A 23424-nucleotide genomic window follows, 5' to 3' on the forward strand; every position below is an offset into this window, starting at 1 on the left:
TTTTTGCTTTTTAGGGCCACACCCACGACATATGGAAGTTCCCAGGCCAGGGGTCGAATCAGAACTACAACTGCCAGCCTACACCACAGCCACAGCAACACAGGATCCAAGCCATGTCTGCAACCTGCACCACATCTCACAGCAATACCAGATCCCCGACCCACTGAGCGAGGCCAGGGATTGAAACCACATCTTCATGAATACTAGTCGGATTTGTTTTCACTGTGCCACAAAAGGAACTCCCTAAGCTTCTATCTTAATATCAGTTTTATAGTGTAAGTGCCTGATAATTAGCTTGTTTGATTATAATGTAAGTGCCTGATATTAAGCTTGTGATTGCCTAGGCATCTATTTCAAACACATTTATCTCAAATAAACATATGGTCAACTACAAAACTAGATAAAAAGCCAGGTCTCCCCACCCATGAAGTTCCCCTTTTTAGAAAGTCTTTAGTAACCTAAATTGACTGACTACTTGAGTGACCCTGCTTTTCCCTTCTCATGCTTTAATTCCGGTTCTTATGCTTCATATTCACCAATAAAGAATGAACCCATTAAACTTCAGGCACCCCACTCATAGCCCCAATAAAGGCAGGGCCCCAAGTCCATGCTCTCTCTCTCTCTGCCAAAGACATCTCTGTGTGGTCCCAGGTCATGTATTCTCTAAGACCTTTGAGTAATAAATCTTATTTTTTCAAAGTTCCCTGATGATTATTGCTAAGGTGCATCTTGCAGTCATAATAAGATCCACAAGGTCAGCCCGGCCACAACAATGGCTCTGGCCAGGGAAATATCTGTGGAGGCCCACCACAAGCTGTACAGGCCCAGGTAAGCGCCCCAGGCATTCTTAGTTGGTGGTGTTACTACACCGTCAATAGGCTGAGACTGACACCAAACAATTATACATAAAATACAAGATATACAGCAACACGGATGGACCTTAGAGATTATCATACTAGGTGAAGTAAGTCAGACAGTAAAAGACAAACATCATATAATATCAGTTATATGTGGAAACTTTTAAAAAGTTACAAATGAACTTATCTGCCAAACAGAAACAGACTCAGAGACTTTGCGAACAAACCTATGGTTACCAAAGGGGACAGTTACAGGGGAGGGATGGACTGGGGATTTGGGACTATATGGAATGACTGGCCAACAGGCAACTTCCATATAGCACAGAGAACTCCACCCAAAATTCTGTGATAAGCTATATGGAAAAAGAATCTGAAAAAGAATGGATATGTGTGTGTGTATATATATATAACTGAATCACTTTGTTGTTTGGCAGAAGTGACCACAACACTGTAAATCACCTATACTTCAAAAAACTTTAAAAGTGAAAAAAACGTGAAAGAAAAAAGGAAAATACAAGATATAAGAATATAAGTCAAAATCATAAATAAGCAGTATGTCTAATTTAGAATATGGAACATTCTACAGGGCAGATAACCAGATTTTTCCAATAAGCCAAAGCCATGAAAAAAAAGGGAGAAGAACCTGTTGAAATAAGGGACTATTAATAGATGCAAACTATTGCCTTTGGAATGGATCAGCAATGAGATCCTGCTGTACAGCACTGGGAACTATATCTAGTAACTTATGAAGGAGCTCGATAATGTGAGAAAAAAGAATGTGTGTGTGTGTGTGTGTGTGTGTGAGTGACTGGGTCAACTTGCTGTGCAGTGGAAAATTGACAGAACACTGTAAACTAGCTATAATGGAAAAAAATAAAAATCATTAGAACAAAAATAATAATTTACTTAAAGATAGAGAAAATTTGAACATGCCTGTGTATTAGATGACATTAAGGAAATATGTATTAAGTATTATAATGTCAGGGTCAGCATGTTTCTTTCTTTAAATGCCTTTGTCAGAAAGCATACTGAATACAGTCAAACACCACCAAGGTGAGGGGCACTGACCTTCTGAACAGCTGAATATCCACCTACAACAGAATTGGCCCTCCATATACCCAGTTCCTCTGTACAGATGAGGTTCCCCATTCATGGATTCAACCAACTGCTAATCCTGTACGGCTGTAGTATTTACAGCCGTAAACATCTGGGGAGTTCCCTTCAGCGGTTAACAATCAATGAGGACGCAGGTTTGATGCCTGGCCTTGTTAAGGATCCAGCATTGCCATGAGCTATGGTGTAGGTCGAAGATGTGGCTCGGATCCCACATGGCTATGGCTGTGGCTGTGGCATAGGCCAGCAGCTGTAGCTTCACTTCAACCCCTTGCCTGGGAATTTTCATATGTCGCACGTGCAACACTAAAAAAAGCAAAAAAAGAAAAGAAAGGAAGGGAAGGGAAGGGAAGGGAAGGGAAGGGAAGGGAAGGGAAGGGAAGGGAAGGGAAGGAAAGGAAAAGAAAAGAAAAGAAAAGAAAAGAAAAGAAAAGAAAAGAAAAGAAAAGAAAAGAAAAGAAAAGAAAAGAAAAGAAAAGACATCCGTGTATAAGTGGACCTGCACAGTTCATATCCATGTTCTTCAAGGATCGACTGTATTTGCATGTGGTGTACACACATACTCGGCTTACACAACATGTACTTACACAACATCTGAAATTTGCTCTAACATTTTCCAGAAAAAAAAAAAAAGAGCTCTAGGCAGTTGAAATAGGATTGGCAAAGGTTGCTATTAAAGCTAGATGATGGCTCCCTGGGGAATCACTATAATGTTCCATCTACTTTGGTGTATGTTTGAAATTTTCTACAATAAACAGTTATAAATAAGAAATTAAAGTGTATCCAGCTTTAAATTTTTTATTATTGCTTAGCCTTCATTTCATAATCATAAACTTAACTTTACAGTCCAGCTAAACTTGGAGAAGGATAAGGAAAATATGGAACCCAAAGAACTGCAGTGAATGTACAAAGATTATAGGCGGTTTCAAGCAGATGAAAGTGAAGGGGTGCTCTCCTGGGCTACAGAAGGAATGGGCTGACAGTTAAGATAAAACACAGAAGTCAAATTTATTAGATCTGTCCACAGTCAGTAATGGTGATCTTCTTGCTACTCTTGCCATTCCTGGCCCCAAAACACTCCATAGCTTCCAAAATATTTGTGACCTCTTTCACTTTGCCAAAGATCACATGCTTGCCATCCAACCACTCAGTCTTAGCCATGCAGGTGAAGAACTGAGAACCGTTTGTATTGGGGCCAGCACTTGCCATGGACGAGATGCTGGGACTCATGCTCCAGGATGACATTCTCATCATCAAATTTCTCCTGAGGAAGTTCCCATCATGGCTCCGTGGTAATGAACCCAACTAGTATCCATGAGGATGTGGGTTCCATCCCTGGCCTCCCTCAGTGGGTTAAGGATCCGGCATTGCTGTGAGCTATGGTGTAGGTCACAGATGTGGCTGGGATCCCACGTTACTCTGGCTGTGGAGTAAGCCAGCAGCTGTAGCTGTGATTTGACGTCTAGCCTGGGAACTTCCGTATGCTGCAGGTATGGCCCTAAAAAGACCAAAAAAAATTTCTCCCCAAAGATGGGCTTGCCACCAGTGCCATTATGATGTGTGAAGTCACCAAACCACCCTGGCACATAAATCCTGGAATTATCCTGTGGAACCTTTATAAAGCAGGAAACTTTAAAACCAAATCCTTTCTCCCCAGTGCTCAGAGCACAAAAGCTTTCTGCTGTTTTTGGAACTTCATCTGCAAAGAGCTCCAAGGAGACACGGCCCAAGGGCTCATTGCCAAGGGTGATGTCAAAGAACGCGGTGGGGCCAACCAAGGCTGGCTGGCACAGGAGGCTCCTGGACGGCGGCGTGCAAGGCCCAGCTTTAAATTTTTAAAAAATATGCATATCCTTAGACCTGGCAATTCAACTCCTAAGAATTTATTGTACGAAAATCTGGATGTGATCTGTATTTGAATGGTGAAAGAATTGAACACAACTAAAAATTTCCTCAATAGAAGATTATTTTTAAAAATCATGTTTAGCTAGACTAAAAAGCTCAGAATAAATAAGTAGGTATTTGTCAAAATAAAAAGATGTTCAAGACCCAGCAGTCAATTAAAAACCAGATTACAAACTTCCATGATTCAACTTATTATACATATATATTATATATTTAATATATATAAGTTGTCAGTAGTTCTAAGGTGTTTTGTTTTGTTTTGTTTGTCTTTTTAGGGCTGCACCCATGGCATATGGAGGTTCCCAGGCTCGGGGTCAAATCAGAGGTGTAGCCACTGGCCTACGCCACAGCCACAGCAATGCCAAATCCAAGCTGCGTCTGCAACCTACACCACAGCTCACAGCAACGCCAGTTCCTTAACCCACTGAGCAAGGCCAGGGATACAAACTGCATCCTCATGGATACTAATTGGATTCATTTCCACTAAGCCATGACAGGAACTCCCTAAGTTTATTTCATGTTGCCATTTATGTATACCTATTTTATATTAAATAATCAGTCTATTTTATAAAGAAATAATAAAAGTTAAAAGCAAATTTCAAAGTTAGCACTTGAAAATTATTTCTCTACCATACTCATTTTCAGTATGAGTGGGACAACTATAAAACTTTTCACAGAGAGAAATGTCAGAATAGAACAAAGCTAGTCCTCCCCAACCAATCCTGGAAGGCGTGCCAATAGAGACATCCAAAGTCCAAATAAAATCTTTACCACCATCCTTCTTCAATCGTTTCAGTTTGCTTAAGCCTCCGGAGTGCCTGATGAACTTCCCTATTCCTCAGAGTGTAAATCACAGGATTGAAGAGCGGGGTGACCACAGTGTAGAGCAGGGCAAAGACCTTGGAGAGGAGCTGGGAGTGGACAGCGGAGGGTGCAATGTACAAGACCATGAGTGTGCCATAGAACGTGGACACTACAGCTAGGTGGGAGGAGCACGTGGAGAAGGCCTTCCACCTTCTGGCCCCAGAGGGAACTCTCAGCACGGCCACCACAATCCAGGCATAAGATGTCAGAATCAGTCCAAAGGGAACAGTGAGGCAGACCACAGAGAGAATGAATGTTGTCATACGGGCTATGCTGGGATCTGAGCAGGCCAGGCTCATCAAAGACATGAAGTCACAGTAAAAGTGGTCAATGTGGTTGGGGCCACAGAACCTCAGCTGGGCCATCAGGGCCACAACCAATCCATCTACCATGAAGCCAGAGAGCCAGGCTATGAGCACCAACCCCAGGCACCATCTGGGCCCCATCAGGAGCGGGTAGCGGAGAGGGTAGCAGATTGCCAGGTAGCGATCATATGCCATGACAGCCAGCAGGAAGCATTCAGCTGTGGCTAGAGAACCAAAAATAAAGAACTGGAGCAAGCAAGCAGCCACAGAGATGGCGGCCTCCTGCAAGAAGCCCTCCAGCATTTTTGGCACCACTGTGGATGTATAGAGGATCTCTAGGAAGGACAGATTAGCCAGGAAGAAATACATGGGTGTGTGGAGCTTCTGAGACCTAACCACTGCCACAATGATTAGCATGTTCCCTATGATGATGGAGGTGTAGACAAGAGTGAACACAGTAAAGAAGAGGAGATGTAAGTCGGCTATGTCATAGAAACCAAGAAGGACAAATTCAGTAATAGTTCGGTTTCCTATGGAGACAGTTTCCATGTGCATCAGCCACGTTTCTGCTTGGAAGTGATTAAGGGAGAAATTTTAGTGCATCTTTGTATCTTCTACACCAAGCCTGAGATAAGTAGAGCTAAAATGGAAGAGATGAAAATGAGTCTCCAAAACAAGAATCATTAACACAAGTCCCTATCTGTCCCCCTTTTTAGCGGCTTACTCCTTTTTCAACTCCTATCCTTCCCTACATTCCTTCACTGTGCATATTCTTCAAGACTCAAGAGATTTTTATCCAAACTTATAATTTCAGTCTTCAGAGACCTTTAAGCCAATTCAGTCTAATATTATTATGATACAGTAAACTCACCTTTCCAATTTGTATAACCAGCCATATGTCTGGTTATACAAATTCATATGTCCCATCATCAGCTCAAAATCAGCACGATCAACAACAACCTCTTTTACCTTCCCTGACAACAACCAGCTCCAATGTGAGTGGTTTGAAAATTCTGCCTGATACTCAAGCTTGCTGTATTATAGTCCTCCTTATGGTAACACTGTCTCTCATTCCTCATACCCCAATCAGTGAAATCTTATCAACTTGTTTGATTATAATGTAAGGGCCTGATATTAAGCTTTTGATTGCCTGGGCATCTATTTCAAACACATTTATCTCAAATAAACATATGGTCAACTACAAAACTAGACAAAAAGCTGTTGCTTGGAAAATTCTTATGTTCCCTCTTCACTCTTCCACCATTCATCTCACAACCTCTTTATGACTATCTCAGCACAACTGCCTTCAGTGCAAACTTCCCGTCTCTAGACCGCCCTCTCCCTCATCAAAAGCATCTTCTTCAAATACCAGTTTCATCAAGTCATTCAAAATTGTATAGTACAAATGTGATAAGTAATAATGTTGAGTGAGGAAAGTGTGGTGCTGTGAGGGCAGAAAGATCAAACCCAGACTGGAAGGTGGAGGAAAGGGGGAAGGTGTGCGAAATAAGGTCAGAGAAGGCTCCCCGGGGAAGAAATTGTAGGCAGTTCTGAGGGACAGAGAAGAGTTGACCAGGGAGTTCCCGTTGTGGCGCAGCGGAAACGAATCCAACTAGGAACCATGAGGTTGCAGGTTTGATCCCTGGCCTTGCTCAGTGGGTTAAGGATCCAGCATTGCCATGAGCTGTGGTGTAGGTCACAGACAGGGCTCGGATCCCATGTTGCTGTGGCTGTGGTATGGACCAGCAGCTACAGCTCCGATTCAACCCCTAGGCTGGGAACCTCCATATGCCGCAGAAGCGGCCCTAGAAAAAAGGCAAAAAGACAAAAAAATTTAAAAAAGAAAGAAAGAAAGAAAGAGTTGACCAGGCAAGGGACAGGAAAGTGGGCATCGCATTCCAGGCAGGAGAGACACAACTGTAAGTAAAGATGTGTACTGAGTTGTCGAAGAGCTAAAAATGGGTCTGAGTACCTGCAAGGAAGATCTCATATGCTATACAAAGCAATGTGTGTCTGTGTGTTATATTAAAAACAATGAGCAGTGTTCTCTGATGACCTAGCGGTTAAGGATCTGGCCTTGTCATTGCAGTCATGCAGGTTCAATCCCTGGTCCCAGAACTTCTGCACTCTCCAGGCATGCCCCCACCAAAAAAAAAAAAAAAAAACCGAAAACAAAAGCAATGAGAACACAACAAATGATTGGAAGCAGAGGAGAAAGTTAGAGGAAAAATGCAGATGTGTGTGTGTGTGTCTGTTTTGTGTGTGTGTGTGTGTGTGTGTGGTATCACAGAATCTGCTACCAGAGTTTGTGAAAGTATGGTACAGTTGCCATCTCCACTATAAGACTGTTTTGGGGACTATTTTAAAAGTTCATGCATATGAAAACTATTGTCAAGTCATAACATCATCTTGGCTTTTCAGACCACCACATCCCCCCTTCTATTTTTTTTTTTTTTTCTTTTTGGCTGTGCCTGCATGTGGAAGAAGTTCCCAGGCCAGAGATTGAACCTGTACCACAGCAATGACCCAAGCCATAGCAGTGACAATGCCAGATCCTTAACGCTCTGTGCCACCAGAGAACTCCTCCCCACTCTATTTTTCAAGGATTGGGGAAGTGGGGAGAAAGAGGAAGGTAAAAAGAAGGCAGTAGGATGTGAGGAGAATAGATGAATGGGAAGGACGTAGCAACAGCCACGATCAGGGGTTAAGTGGCCATCACTCCCTTACAAAGGACAATCATGAAGAAGGAAGACTCCAAGGAACGCAGGATGAGTCTGAAATCAAAATGAAAATCACTGTACTGACTGTACGGACTGGTAGGGAAATGAAAATAGTGCAAAATATCTATTTTCTGAAAAGCAACCAATTACAGGCTCAACTTTACAAAAGGTAAAAGTCATAGTGTGAGCCCTCAATGTTATCACCATTTCTGCAAAAGAAATTCCAAGAAAAAATATTTGAAGAAGTATATACCAAATTATCCACTTTTATTTACCTTTGAAAAACGAGAGAAAAATTACTCTCATATACTTTGCAGTGTCTGCTAAACAGGTTCTTTTTACAAACAGAAACAGTAAATAAACTGTAATTTAGTTTGACATTTTAATCACCTCTCTTCAATGCTCTTGGGCATTTACTCTATAATAAAGCAGAAAGATACACTAATGAAATTTTTAAAGAGAACAGCATGAGTTTAAGTGTATCCCACAAGTTTTGTTGTCCTGCAACGAAGTAAGAAGATAAATTCCCACCATGTAAAAAACAAAAACGAAAACAATGGTTATGAGGGTGTCCTACTCCATAACATACTCCAACTAAAACTATTCTCATGAATATCTACTGTTCATCTCCAGGAGAGAGGAAAGAAATGAAATAAGCTGGGATGCAGCAAGAAGGATTCAAAATCCACTTCTTAAAGGCTCAATGGAAGATGTTACAACACTAGGATTCCAGAGAAAGACTATGAGATTTTTTTTTTTGTCCTTTTTTAAGTGAGATTTCTTTGAATTCCTTCGAAAAAAGAGCATTTTTTACTGTCTGGGCTAGATGAAATGTAGTTAAACTGATGAGAGGAGGAAACGCCCTAAAGACCAATTCTTTAGCTTTTTTAATAAGATCTGTGAACTAAGCTGTGAACAATTATACAAAAATAGGAAACTCACCTGAAATAGCACTTCTAAAGAGAAAAAAAAACTGTGAAGAGCAGGCTATGTACTAAGATTTGCTGAAGACGTCAGAATATTGAAGTTTCCCACCTTCAACTCCCCCATCCTTGACCTCATCGTGGGATAATGTATGACATTGAATAGAAATGTCACATTTGGTTCCCTCATCTCCCCAGTCTCTATCTCCTTTTCTAGCTCCTAGATTCTTCTGGCTTCTCACTGTAGGTCTTTCCCTTTATCACAAAGAAGGGATGACAATTGCCAAGAAGGGAGAGGCCCCTGAGTACCAATTACAGATTGACTGGAGAGCAGCCTTAAATGAAAAAGCAATATCAGCCCCCTGAGATACTTGTCTTTTTCCAGAGGAGCTTCCTCAATTATTGGCTTGACCAAAAGTGGAGCAGAAACCAAGAGTCATATGGGAACTCACCCTTCCATCCCCACGGGGGCTAATGCTCTCCACCAAGCATCCCATCCCCCAATTCCCAGTCTCTTCCCCGGAACTCATCACAAAATTCTCCTAAGTTCTCAGCAGCAACCCTAAACCATTACCCCCATAGTGAACCTCCCAGAAGACTACTCTCAGCCCTCTCTCCCCACCCTCCAGCTTTCAGACCCTCTCACCATCCCAGAAAACTATTTCAATTGAGGCAGCCCTTACTACCAGGGTTTTATATGGATTTTCAAAGCCCTGCCAATAGTAGGTCTGCTTTAAGGAGAAGGAAGCTGGCATGTTATTACAAAGTAACATCCAAATGGTTAAGGACATTTCAATATCCTACATGTTCAAATGCCTGCCTGACAGCTTGTCTCCCACTGTTCCCTTCTGAGAATTCTCCACGGAAATCAGGCTGATCTATTGACTTCTCATCCTCAGCAATGTGTTCAGTCGTGCCATTGTCTTTCTGAGTCAGACCCTTACTTCAGACCCACTTTCTTTCTAACAGACCAATTCCATTTGGAAAAGAAAGCACACGTTCTCATGGATCCCCCCATGCCACCAGTCTATTTCACAAACCAAAGCCCAGGAAGTGTATTTGGTTATTAATTCCCTGGTTCCCTTCCTTGCATCTTGGGAAACTTGCATCCAAGGAGAAGTCTTTAACAATAGCATTTCATGAACCTAACTTGAAATACTATTCTAAGCCCTACTTCCCAAAGCTTCTTGAAGATTAGCAATTTATTTTTCACAAAGGAGATAGTATTCTATCCAGCAAGATTCTACTAAGACAGATCATGGTCTTTCATGGTTTCTATCAAAGATTCCTGCATTTAGCTTTCTTCTTTACTAGACTACAAGCTACAAATAAGTAATATCCAGGGCAAGTAGTATATCCTATTCATCTTTGTTGCCCAAGTACACTGTAATTGTTTCATAAATGGTTAGTGAAAGAATGAAGAAAAATGCATGAATGGATGAACAAATGGGAAAAAAAGAGCATTTGATTCGTAATTTCTGATTTCTGAAAATGCATTAAACAATGTCAACTGGCAAGAAAACACCGAAGATCACAACAGCAGAGAAGATTATAATAGAGTCGATCCTCATTATTTGTGGATTTAATATTTGTGATGTCATCTCTTTGTAACCCCCAAATCAATTCTTGCAGCACTTCCCCAGTTATGTGTGGACATTAATGTGAGCAGATGGTAAAAAAAAAAAAAAAAAGAGTCATGTGATGGATGTGTTCCCCGCTGAGGTTGAACAAAATGAAACTCTGCCCTCTTGTTTCAGCTCTCATACTGTAAACAACTGTCCTTTTCATGGCATACTTAGTGTCACGTATCTCATATTTTGAGTTGGGTGGGAGCTTTTGGTGATTTCTCTGTTTAAAATGGTCCCCAAGTGCAATGCTCAAGTGCTAATTTCCTTGGTGCAAAAATATGATGTGTGTTTCAGAGAAAATACATGAGTTAAATAGGATTTTTCAGTCATGAGTTATAGTACTATTGGCCGTGAATTCAGCATTAATGAATGAACAAAATATATACTTTTTAAAAAGTGTCTTTAAGCAGAAACACACTTAAAACCAGGTTATATGTTGATCGGCTGACAAAAATGTGACCAGAAGCTTACACATATAACTCTGAATTTCACCCAAAATAAGACGAAGAATTTGATATCTTCCATTTTGTGGTTCACTGCAACTTTATAGAAAGAATATAACTACTGCAAATAACAAGAATCAGCTCTATCTCAATTTAAAAATGAGAAATATGACAAGTTCCCATCCCAGCTCAGCGAAAACAAATATGACTAGCATCCATGAGGACGCAAGTTCGATCCCTGTCCTCGCTCAGTGGGTTAAGGATGTGGTGTTGCCATGAGCTGTGGTGTAGGTCACAGATGCAGCTGAGATCACAAGTTGCTGTGGCTGTGGCGTAGGCCAGCAGCTACAGCCGCGGTTCGACCCCTAGCCTGGGAACCTCCATATGCCACTGGTGTGGCCCTAAAATAAAAAAGAGAGACAAAAAAAAGAGAGAGAAATGTGAGCCTCAGGAAAATGAAATGACTTGTACAGAGATTTAAACTAGGTCAGTCATATAACCAAGATCAAACCCTGACCAGTTCACTGCTCCTCTGCTATATATTCAGTTCCTAGGATGTAATAAGAAAAGAAACACACAAGGGAAAAGAGGAGGAGGAAAAGGCATCAGACAGGTTTTTGCAGACCTTCCAGTTTCAAAACAGTTTGGTCCTAAAGCAGGTCTCCAGTTAGTGACTTGAAAGGATTATCTTCAAAGTGAAAAAAAAAATAGCATATTCATTGGAATGATAGTTGTCCAGACTTGATGGGACTCTTCTTCTGTCACAAACTCTGTGCTGGGAGAACTTCCTCAAGACCACATTAGTGAACTCAGGAAAATTGCTGCTATCTTTCCTGTGTCTTACCTAACTCTCTTTACACCCACGGAAGAAGGCCTTCCTTAAAGTCTGGAAAAAAAAAAAATTCTGTGCTCAACATCAGCTGACGTGGGCACTGGTTACAATTCCTATTACTAATGGTCATTAGTGACTGAACCGGCCCCTGTGTGGGGACTGACCTTCTTCAGTGGCTGTAGATTGACAAATATGACATTTTAAGGACTTCTAGAACCCAAAGCCTCGGAGCTGACATTTCAGAGAGCAAGAGAGTAAACTTGGCCCCCACCAGCCTGCTCCCTACATAGGTGGGCAGATGTGGTCCCTGTACAGAGAACTGCCTGCTCTAGCAGGGCTTTTTTTTTTTTTTTTTTTTTTTTTTTGTCTTTTTGCTATTTCTTGGGCCGCTCCTGCGGCATATGGAGGTTCCCAGGCTAGGGGTCGAATCGGAGCTGTAGCCTCCGGCCTATACCAGAGCCACAGCAACGCGGGATCCGAGCCGCATCTGCAACCTACACCACAGCTCATGGCAACGCCGGATCGTTAACCCACTGAACGAGGGCAGGGACCGAACCCGCAACGTCATGGTTCCTAGTCGGATTCGTTAACCACTGCGCCACGACGGGAACTCCTGGCAGGGCTTTTTGACCCTAAGGGAACAGTGTGGCTGCTGCGCTCCTGACACCAATCATCTCTGTGAGTCACCTCTATGGGCCTGGGTCTTAGGGACTTCAGTTCCCCAAGGGGAAGAGACTCATACCAACAACATTTCCCTTTCCAGGGCAACCATCTCAGAGCCCAGAGGCTCAAAATCTGAAAAATAAACTGAGGGATGCTTCTGAAGATCCCTTGGTCTCCTAGAGACCCTGACACCCTAGGGAAGATATGCTTCTGAAAAGGAGGGTAAGAAGACATGGGGAGCCCCTCTTCAAAACCATCTTCCTCCATTGGGCTTTCTTATTGTTTTTCCTAAGACAAAAGCTACACCCTTCCTCTTTATCCCACAGTGCCAACTGATGCATCATTCTGGTCCTCTTTCCCATCACTGGTGAGTGCCATCTACTTCTGCCCTGATGCCTAAGGTAATGAGAGTCTTTGATCATGTAAAAAAAGATCAGGAATGGAAAGGTGGAGTGTAATTAATGATAATGAGCCAGACTTGCCCTTTTATAGGTCTGGATTGAGTTGCAGTATCCCTATTTTGAAAAGAAAGAAAAGGTGTGGGGGAAGGGAAGGAAGGGAGGGAGGGAGAGTGGGAGAGATCTAAACTCAGGAAAGTCAGGATAGAATATACCAAAAGTAACCTGAAGCTTCACAAAACAGAAGAATCTCCCCACCCCTCTAGAATCAGAGAATAAATGCCTGGAGTGATGGATGAGGAAAAGAATCTCTATCAGCTGCTGACATAGGGAGAGAAATGGAGAAGGAGGAGTGAGTACCTCGAGCTGTTCATTTCTGAATTATGCTCCCACAGCGTCTCAGAGAAAGCTGGTCTTTACCTGAAATTTTTAAGGACTGACTCAACTTTGTCCACAACTCCACAAAGGGAAATGACACAATAAATGGCTCTATCTCAGTGATATCTTAAAATTTATTTTCAATAAAATTAAACTTTTGCCTGCTTTAAAACTAAATAATAAATGAAGGTAGAAAATGAAAAGTACTTATACTAGTTTGACATTTTTCAAGAGTCCTTATAGTTAGGATTAGAGATGATTTGTCCAAAGTTTCAGAAGGAAATTTGGCTCAGAAAATTAAGTGAATTCTGTAAAATGAGCAAATGAGAGATGATGAATGTCATTTCTTAATTACTAGCCCAAATTCTAGGCCAAAGTATTGTGATGCAAGCAGCTATAAGCATAGCCTCGTGTTGGAGAATGGACAAAGTGAGAGAAAGGGAACCACTGCTTATTTGACAGCAAGATTTATGGAAGCATAGAGAGTCTAGTTTACTCTCTCTACAGTGTCTCACTCACCTCTATCCTGGAAAACAAAATAAAATGAAGAATATCATGGATTTATACAGGGAAAATAAAAAAAAATATTTCAAACCCCAATTCCAGGGTACAAAAGTAAAATATAAGCATGCCCCCATCAGTTCTGTTGTTCAGAATCCAGCATAGATGAGAAGAGATGAGATTGTTCCTTGCAGAAAAGAGAATGCCAAGAACTTGCTAACCTGAGCTCCTCCAGAAAGCTGTATAAATGCCCTGAAATAGCAACTGGAGGAAATGGGGTTGGAGGCAGATAAAGTTCATGGAACAAAAGCTGGTGGTCAAGAAATGAGAAAGTCGCAGTACAGATTTTCAAGTTTATTATTATCAGCCACCTATACTTTTTTATTTACTCAAAGTGAAAGAGGAATGGACGATATAAATGCTTACAGTTCTCTCCATCCATAGAGTTCTCTATGTGAGTGAGCTCTGTATATATAGCTGAGTTTTCATTTCTTCACCATAAAACTACCTGGTGTCCCCACTTTCATGGCTACTCGACTCACTGACCAGCAATATCGTAAAGGTTTGTGGATAGACAGAAGTAGACAAAATTTAAATGGAAGGAAAGTGGAAGTGTTAATGTGCAAATCCATCTCTGGCTTCCTGGTCCCGCTGCAGGCTGAGAACATAGATGTGCGAAAGGATATAGTATCTTGTGAGAGACGGATGCTGAATCCAGAGTCCTACTGGAAAGATAAAGTCATTCACAAGAGAATTAAATACAAGGCTGCACACCAGCAGGTGGACCTGGAAACTAAAAAATCCAAAGCTTCCCTGTTACCACACACACAGCTGCACCCTCCTCCCTGGGCTGCAGTGCACTCCTGGTAGATGAGGTTACTGGATAAGAATTTTCAGGTTCAACTGCCATTCTGCTGAACTACGGCTCTCTCAGCAATAGGAACTCAGGACTAGTTCACCAGTCACTGGACTAGAACATTTGGCTAAGGCTTCATAAATAAAAATGAATGGTTCTATTTTACGAAACACAGAGGAGGATGCCAGGTGTGAGCAAAGGCACTGAGGCAGGAAGGAACCTAGGATTTCAGAGCAAAATAAGGAAAGCTGGAGTTCCCATCGTGGCTCAGTGGTTAATGAATCCGACTAAGAACAATGAGGTTGCAGGTTCGATCCCTGGCCTTGCTCGGTGGGTTAAGGATCCGACGCTGTCGTAAGCTGTGGTGTAGGTCACAGACTGGGCTCGGATCTGGCGTTGCTGTGACTCTGGCATAGGCCGGCAGCAACAGCTCTGATTCGACCCCTAGCCTGGGAACCTCCATGTGCTTCGGGTGTAGCCCTAGAAAAGACAAAAAGACAGGAAAAAAAAAAAAAAAAAAAAGGAAAGCTGCCTAAAACAGCCCCCAACCACCCAAGCATTAGTCTCTAAATGTTAAATGTGTATCAGTGACTGATGATATACCTATACATACACACATACATACACAGTTTATGAAGGAGTCTTAAAGTATGGATTGCAAATGTGCAATGGTTTTATTTTTATGGTTACTGCTGTAAACTGTACTCTGCTCACTCCCGCCCTTTCCGCTGGGTAGCCAACCTCCTAATAACTTTGAGTCAGATTCCTTAATTTGTCAGTCATGTTTAGTTTTCAGTGTTCTCTGGTTATTAAGACTGGTTATTTTTCCTTTGCCTCTATTAAGGTAAAGTTTTGCACACAAAGTTCTGTTTATTTTTATTTCAATCACATTTTTATATCAACACTACTTTTAAAATAACCCCAGCCAACAGCCAGTCCTGCATTTTGTCAAGTAGCTTGGAATAAAAGGGAAAGTCTAGTCTGCCCACAAGACCCCCAATCTCCCCTGCCACTATTTTTTCTGGGATCAGGGAGGTGATGAAAAAGAGGAACAATATGCTGGTAATGTTGCATCCTCTTCTTGGTTGGAAGTAACTTCTGCTCTAGCTCTTTGTGTGACTAATTTAAACAGGGGTGAGTAGCCTTGGCCACCCACTCAGCTTCATCTTGCAAGGTGACTCTCAGCTGGTGGCCTCATACTAAATTCCCGATGCCCAAAACTCTTCGCCCAGTGATCCAGTATGACCCCCAAATCATCTGCCCTGATTCTGGAGCCTGTACCCACATCTTCCTACCGCTGAGAAATCACTAATTCAAGCAAGATGGGTCTGTCTCTTCTCTGGTTGAGCCCTCAGCCCAAGCCTCCTTCCCTAACTCTGTGGGTAGCATCTGCTGGTCTGTGAGCATCCAGCTAGGAAATCAGAAGTCAGTCTTCCTTTCTCTACAGGCATCCCTTTTCCTTCAGGGAAGAAGACTATTAGAAGTCAGAGATGGGGATATACCCTGTCTGTCCAAGCAGGCCCCGTCTCCCCTGCTACAGTGACCCAGCCCTTCCTCCTAGCCCTCCCCTTACTGGTGGCTGTAGGGAACTCCTCACAGTTTTCATTTCATACCTCCTGCTCTTTGTGGTTTCAAGTGTGCATTTTTCTGTGTATGTGTGTGTGTGTGTGCATCTGTGTGTATAAATACATGAATGAAAATAAAATAGTCATGCTCGCTTGGGCAGCACGTACACTAAAACTGGAACAAATACAGAAAGGATTAGCATGGCCCCTGCACAAGGATGACATGCAAATTCAGAGGCATTCCATATTTTTTGGTAGATGCAAACTATTACATTTAGAATTGATAAGCAATAAAGTCCTTCTGTATAGCACAGGAAACTATATCCAATTACTTGTGATAGAACATTATAGAAGATAATGAGAAAAAGAATGTATATATATATATATATATATGCATAACTGGGTCACTTTGCTATACAGCAGAAATTGACATAACATTGTAAATCAACCATAATAAAAAATTAATAAATAAAAATTTCTTAAAAAGAAAATAAATCTGTGCTGTTTAAAGACAAAACACACACACATACACACACAAAACTTACCATCATGGCGCAGCAGAAATGAATCTAACTAGGAACCATGAGGTTTCGGGTTTGATCCCTGGCCTTGCTCAGTGGGTTAAGGATCTGGCATTGCTGTGAGCTGTGGTGTGGGTCGCAGACACGGCTCAGATGTGGCATTGCTGTGGCTCTGGCGTAAGCCGGCAGCAACAGCTTCGGGATTAGACCCCTAGCCTGGGAATCTCCATATGCCACGGACGCAGCCCTAGAAAAGATAAATACATACATACATACAAAAATAGTTCATAAGTAACACTCCAATATAAATAATGTTTATCACTGAATGGAAAATATACATACGACTTTTATTTTCTTAATACCTGTCAATTTTTGCTACTTTTTCTCTACTAACAATGTATTTCTAACATGAAGATAAATATTTTAATAGCAAAACAAGACCACCTCATGACATTAAAATGTATTTATTATAAAGAGCTTGGTGACACAAAAAGTCAGGAGTTTCCGTTGTGGCTCAATGGGTTAAGAACCTGACACAGTGTCTGTGGGGATGCAGGTTTAATCTCTGGCCTTGCTCATTGGGTTAAGGATCGAGCGTTGCCCCAAGCTGCAGCATACAGATGTGGCTAGGATCCAGTTTTGCTATGGCTGCAGCCTAGGCCAGCATACTCTGATTCGACCCCTAGACTGGGAACTTCCATGTGCCACAGGTATAGCTGTAAAAAGAAAAAAAAACAAAAAATAACAAGTCACTGGTGGAGTTCCCTATGGCTCAGCAGGTTAGGGATCAAGGATTGTCACTGCGTGGCTCTGGTTACAGCTGTGGCCCAGGAACTTCCAAGTGCCACGGGTGCAGACAAAAAAAAAAAAATCACAGGTAATCTGATATCTTGGGAATATATAGCAGATCATACTGAATATTAGACTTTGCATCATACCTTTATATTGTGTCAAAACAATTTCTCATGTATTTTAATGTATAGTGTATTAACCTTACTCCTAATGATGTCTATATTTGACATTTCTATTTTTAGAGCACTTCAAAGGAAAAGAAACCTACAAGATCTGGAAAAATATGTAAAACTCATGTCTCAATAACATCAATGCCATCACCTTCATCCATCCCAATGTTAACTCTTAACTGTGCAAACCTTACTATCCTCTGAGCCTTGCTTTTGTGATCAGTTTCAGTTTAAGCACATATCATTAACTGTTGTCTCCTTTCAAGGATTCTAACCCATTCCCAAATTCCCACCTGGGGATCCAAACCTGCATTCACTTTTCACATTAAACTGCATTCCCGGAGTTCCCGTCGTGGCGCAGTGGTTAACGAATCCGACTAGGAACCATGAGGTTGCGGGTTCGGTCCCTGCCCTTGCTCAGTGGGTTAACGATCCGGCGTTGCCGTGAGCTGTGGTGTAGGTTGCAGACGCGGCTCAGATCCCGCGTTGCTGTGGCTCTGGCGTAGGCCGGTGGCTACAGCTCCGATTCAACCCCTAGCCTGGGAACCTCCATATGCCGCGGGAGCGGCCCAAGAAATAGCAACAACAACAACAACAAAAGACAAAAGACAAAAAATAAAATAAAAAAATAAACTGCATTCCCATCCTTACACTCCACTGAGCACGATCTCTCCTACTCTGCCTTTGATACTCAGAATCAAGAAGTCTCCATGGAGTGCCTCTTTCCAGTCTTGGGTTGGAATCTGCATAAAGGGAAACATGTCCGCTACTCCACACCTTCTGAGATCTGATGGCATAAGACAGAGCTACTGTCCAGAACAGAAGGAGAAAAGTAAGATCCCATATCCTCTGCAAACCTGAAGGTTAAGGAATCTTAGGGTCGGAAAGCTCAAGGGTACACAATAACCAATCCTTAGAAATATTAGGTTTTGAATCACTTCACTGAACAGCAGAAATTGACACAGCATTGTAAACTGACTGTACTTCTTTTTTCATAAAAGAAATATTGTTAAATAATATAAAATTGCTATTTGGAGGTCAAAAAAGTTGATATCAACAATAATACAGGGTTCAACCCATACCTGGGGACAGGGTGTGCTACATGTTCACTCTAACTGGAGCCCCTGAAGCTGAGTCCTCTCCTCTACTCAATCTAAAAAGAATGCCTGAGAAATGTGGCATTTTAGGACCTAACTAAATGAGGAGAAAGAGAGAGAGAGTCTTGAATATTCAGTAAGCCTACTTTTAAAGTAGTCTCTGCTTTGGAGAAGTTGAGAAGCAGCCAAAGAGTGCATTAAAAGGAATACGGGGAGGGTGTGCAAGTCCAAATGGTGGAATAAAGCTGGAGAGGAAACCACATAACTGAGGACATCTCAAGATCTCCATGTGTCTTCTCCTTGCCTGGCTGATCCCCCAGGCTGAATGGAGAGAGCCAACAGCACGTTGGTCACTCAATTTGTCTTCGTGAGATTTTCCAACTCCCCACGTCTCCAGCTGCTCTTTTTCCACCTCTTCCTCCTGGTCTACCTCTTATCTCTGGTGGGCAATGCACTCATTGTGCTCATTGTGGCCCTGGATGGGCACCTCCATACTCCCATGTACTTCTTTATCTGCAATCTCTCCTCGGTAGAGCTCTGGTACACCACAGTCACCGTGCCCAAAATGCTGGCCAATTTTCTCAGTTCCCCAGGGGTCATCTCAGTTCCCAACTGCATCACCCAGTACTACTACTTCTTCTCTTTGGCTGCCACGGAGCTCTTCATTCTCACCACCATGGCCTTTGACCGCTATGCTGCCATCTGCCGACCACTCCACTACCCACTACTGCTCAGCCCTCAAACTTGTGGTATCCTGGCTGGGGTCTGCTGGTTTATGGGATTCCTCTGCCCCATGTTCCCCTCATTCCTCCTTGCAAAAACCTCCTTCTGTACCCCCAACCAGATCAACCACTTCTTCTGTGATGCCGATCAGATTTTCCGCCTTTCCTGCACAGACACATATGCTATCAGGCTGTGGGCTATGCTTTTAGCACTGTCATTATCCTAGGGACGCTGGTCTTTACCATGGCTTCCTATGCCCAAATCCTGGCCACAATTCTTGGCATGGCCTCAGCTGCTGCCCGATGCAAGACCTTTTCCACGTGCACAGCCCACCTTTCTGTGGTCACCATCTACTTCGGCACACTCATATTCATGTATGTCCGCCCAGCAGTAAAATATGAGTCAAATATCAACAAGATTGTGGCTATCTTCTACTCAGTCATCACCCCACTTCTCAATCCTCTCATCTATACACTACGTAACAAGGATGTCAAGGAAGCCCTAAAGGTGTTGGTGTCCCGGATGCAAAAATTCTGCTGCCCAAGCAAGGAGACAAAGTGATAGAGCCACATGAGAAGCCAGAGAAAGCAAAGCTGGTGGAATATCCAACAGAAAATAATTCCTAACCACTGATTTTCACCTGTGCAATGTAGCTTTTTTAATCATTAGGTTTATAATTTTGCTTTGGGGAAATCATCTGTGTCACATTTTAAATGAAAAAGCTGCTCTTCCTGCCACCCAGTATGTCCTTTTGCTGCCTTCACTTTTTCAGCTTCTCCAGAGGAATGGATAATCTCATGTAAACATAAGCGCAGGGAAATGGCACAGGCTTTGTAGCCATGCATCTGGGTTATAAATCCAGCTCCTCCATTCACTATCATCACTTAAGCCTAAACTAGTAGGAGTTCTGCATGGGTAACAAAAGAACAAAGAATCAAACCCTTTTACTTCCCTTAGAGAAGTTCTGATGTTCAATTGACCTAGTAACATGTTAAGCAATGAACAAATGTTGGCTTATATAATTATATTGGCCTGTAGTTTTCTTGCCTTGTAGTGCTCTAATGAGCTATACTGTGCACCACCACGCCTAAAAATTCATATGTTGAAGCTTTAGGGTCCAGCGCTTCAGACTGTGACTGTATTTGGAGAAAGGGTCTTTAAAGAGATGATTAAGGTTAAATGAGGCCATTTGGATGGATTCAATCCAACATAATTAGTATCCTTTTAAGATGAGATTACTTAGTGATCACAATCAGTGTCTTAAATTTATAACAAAGTACTTTAAATAATCTTATTTTCCTTTTATTAAATTATAGTTGATGTATGATATAAGTTGCAGGTGTACAATATAATGATTCACAATTTTTTAAGTTTATACTCCATTTATAAAATGGAGTATCATATTATAAAATATTGACTATATTCCCTATGTTGTATAATATGTCCTTGTAGCTTATTTTATACCAAATAGTTTGTACCTCTTACTCCCCTACAACGCTACTGTCCCTCCCTCCTTCCCTCTCCCCACTGATGACCGACCACTAGTTTGTTCTCTATATCTGTGAGTCTGTTTCTTCTTTGTTATATTCACTAGTTTGTTAATTTTTTTTAGATTCCACATATAAGTGATATACAGTACTTGTCTTTCTCTGTCTGACTTATTTCAATTATTATAATGCCCTCCAAGTCCATCCATATTGACGAAAAGGGCAAAATTTCATTCTTATTATGACTGAGTAGTATTCCATTGTGTATATACGCCACATCTCCTTTATCCATTCATCTCTTGATGGTCACTTACATTGCTTCCATACCTTGACAATTGTAAATAATGCTGCTATGAACACTGGGGAATGTGTATCTTATCAAATTAGTGTTTTGAGGTGTTAGGGAACATAGACCCAGAAGCGGAACTGCTCTTAGTTTTATTTTTAGTTTTTTGAGAAACAAGCATGACTATTCTTCACGCTGTCTACACCAATTTACATTCCTACCAATAGTGTACAAGGGTTCCTTTTTCTCCAAATCCATACCAATATTTGTTATTTGTGTTTTTTTTTAATGATAGCCATTCTGACAGGTATGAAGTGATAGGTCATTCTGACAGGTATGAAGTGATAGGTCCCCAAAAATAAGTCCAGGACAAGTAGGTTCACAGGAGAATCCTACCAAAAACTTAAAGAAGAATCACTACTAATCTTTCTCAAACTCCAAAAAATTAGAAGAGGAGAAAACACTTTCAAACTCATTTTATGAGGCCAGCATTACTCTAATACCAAAACTGGATAAGAACACCACAAGAAAAGAAAATTATAAGCCAGTATCTTTGATAAAGAGAGATGCAAAAATCCTGAAGAAAATATTAGCAAACTGAATTCAACAATTAATTTAAAGGATCATACACTATGATCTCGTGGGATTCATTGCAGGGATACAAGAATCATTCGACATCCACAAATCAAACAATGTAATATACCACATTAACCAAAAGAAGGATAAAAAACATATGACCATCTCAATAGACACATGAAAAACACTGGACAAAATTCAATATCCACTTATGATAAAAAACTCTCAATGAAGTGGGCAGAGATGGAACATACCTGAACATAATGTTAACATACATATGACAAGCCCACAGCTAACATCACACTCAACTATGATAAAAGCTTTTCCTCTAAGATTAGTAAAAAAAAAAAACATAGATGCCCATCCTTGCCACTTTATTCAACATAGTATTGGAAGTCGTAAATAGAGCATAAGGCAAGAAAGAAAAGCAAAAGACATCCAAATGGAAAGGAAGAAATAAAACTGTCACTATTTGGGAGTTCCCATTGTGATGCAGAGGAAATTAATCCGACTAGTATCCCTGAGGATGTGAGTTCGATCCCTGGCCTCGCTCAGTGGGTCGGGGATCCAGTGTTGCCATGAGCTGTGGTGTATGTTACATACATGGCTGGGATCTCGCATTGAAGTGGCTGTGGCATAGGCCGGCAGCTGTAGCTCCAATTCAACCCCTAGCCTGGGAACTTCCATATGCCATGGTGTGGCCCTAAAAATCAAAAACCAAAAGAAAAAAGGAAAAAAAACTGTAGGTATTTGCAGATGACATACTATATATAGAAAACCCAAAGACTGCACCAAAAAAGATGTTAGAATGAATAAATGAATTCTGAAAAGTCACAGGATACAAAGTCAATATACAAAAAGTTGTATTTTTATGCACTACTAATGAACTATCAGAAAGAAAAATTAAGAAAGCAATCCCATTTACGATTGCCTCACAAAAAAATAAGATTCATAGGAATTAAATTTAACTAAAGAAGTAAAAGACCTGTACATTGGAAATTATGACCTTGATGAATGAAGCTGAAGAAGACACAACTGAAAGATATTCTATGCTTATCTTGTAATTATTTACACATGCTAGGAAAACATCTGATACACAAGCTTTATCATATCTAGGAAACTGTACAAGAACATAATAAAAACAAAACAAAACAAAATCCAAATGATAATAGTGCAGAGAAACTTCTCAAGAAATAAATGAAGGAGTTCCCATCGTGGCGCAGTGGTTAACGAATCTGACTAGGAACCATGAGGTTGCAGGTTCGATCCCTGCCCTTGCTCAGTGGGTTAACGATCCGGCGTTGCTGTGAGCTGTGGTGTAGGTTGCAGATGCGGCTTGGATCCCGCGTTGCTGTGGCTCTGGTGTAGGCCGGTGGCTACAGCTCCAATTAGACCCCTAGCCTGGGAACCTCCATATGCTGCGGGAGCGGCCCAAGAAATGGCAAAAAGACAAAAAAAAAAAAAAAAAAAAAAAAGAAAGAAAAAAAAGAAAAGAAGAAAAAGAAAGAAATGAAAAGATCAAAGCATGAGAAATTATGGACAAGTTTTCCAAGAAAATGACATTTACCTGAATGACATTTACCTGCTCATCAAGATCAAGAATATGTTTATTTCTGTTTTATATCACACTTCTCTGTAGAATAACTGATACATATAAAGGACTCTATGAATGGTTATCAAATAAGTTGATTACTGAATGAAGTCAACAGCAATTAGATAAATAAAAATTGCATTATTACCTTCATAAGAATATTAGAACATCTACAGTAATAGAAAGAAGAAATTCATGAGAAAGGAGAAGAAAATTAAAATGGCTGAACC

General features: G+C 41.3%; 2 protein-coding genes and 1 pseudogene across 2 annotated transcripts; 1 reads left to right on the forward strand and 2 right to left on the reverse strand.

Annotated features, from left to right (window-relative positions):
• Positions 1 to 2445: 2445 nt before the first annotated feature.
• On the reverse strand, positions 2446 to 4514 carry LOC100517537 (annotated as a pseudogene).
• On the reverse strand, positions 4497 to 6615 carry LOC110258725 (olfactory receptor 11A1-like). Its single transcript, XM_021081997.1, has one exon. The coding sequence runs from the start codon at positions 5597 to 5599 to the stop codon at positions 4643 to 4645; it is 957 nt and encodes a 318-aa protein (XP_020937656.1). The 5' UTR covers positions 5600 to 6615; the 3' UTR covers positions 4497 to 4642.
• A 12241-nt stretch (positions 6616 to 18856) lies between these two features.
• On the forward strand, positions 18857 to 19480 carry LOC110258722 (olfactory receptor 6Y1-like). The gene has a single exon (XM_021081993.1). It carries the CDS (start codon positions 18857 to 18859, stop codon positions 19478 to 19480), a length of 624 nt encoding a protein of 207 aa, XP_020937652.1.
• The last annotated feature ends 3944 nt before the right edge of the window (positions 19481 to 23424 follow it).

Source organism: Sus scrofa, unplaced genomic scaffold (genome assembly GCF_000003025.6).
Source record: "Sus scrofa isolate TJ Tabasco breed Duroc unplaced genomic scaffold, Sscrofa11.1 Contig375, whole genome shotgun sequence".
Classification (NCBI taxonomy): domain Eukaryota; kingdom Metazoa; phylum Chordata; class Mammalia; order Artiodactyla; family Suidae; genus Sus; species Sus scrofa.

What these genes read in the sequence shown, in the direction of transcription:
- LOC110258725 (XM_021081997.1), bottom strand. Translation starts at nt 5,599, where the DNA reads ATGCACATGGAAACTGTCTCCATAGGAAACCGAACTATTACTGAATTT.
- LOC110258722 (XM_021081993.1), top strand. Translation starts at nt 18,857, where the DNA reads ATGGAGAGAGCCAACAGCACGTTGGTCACTCAATTTGTCTTCGTGAGA.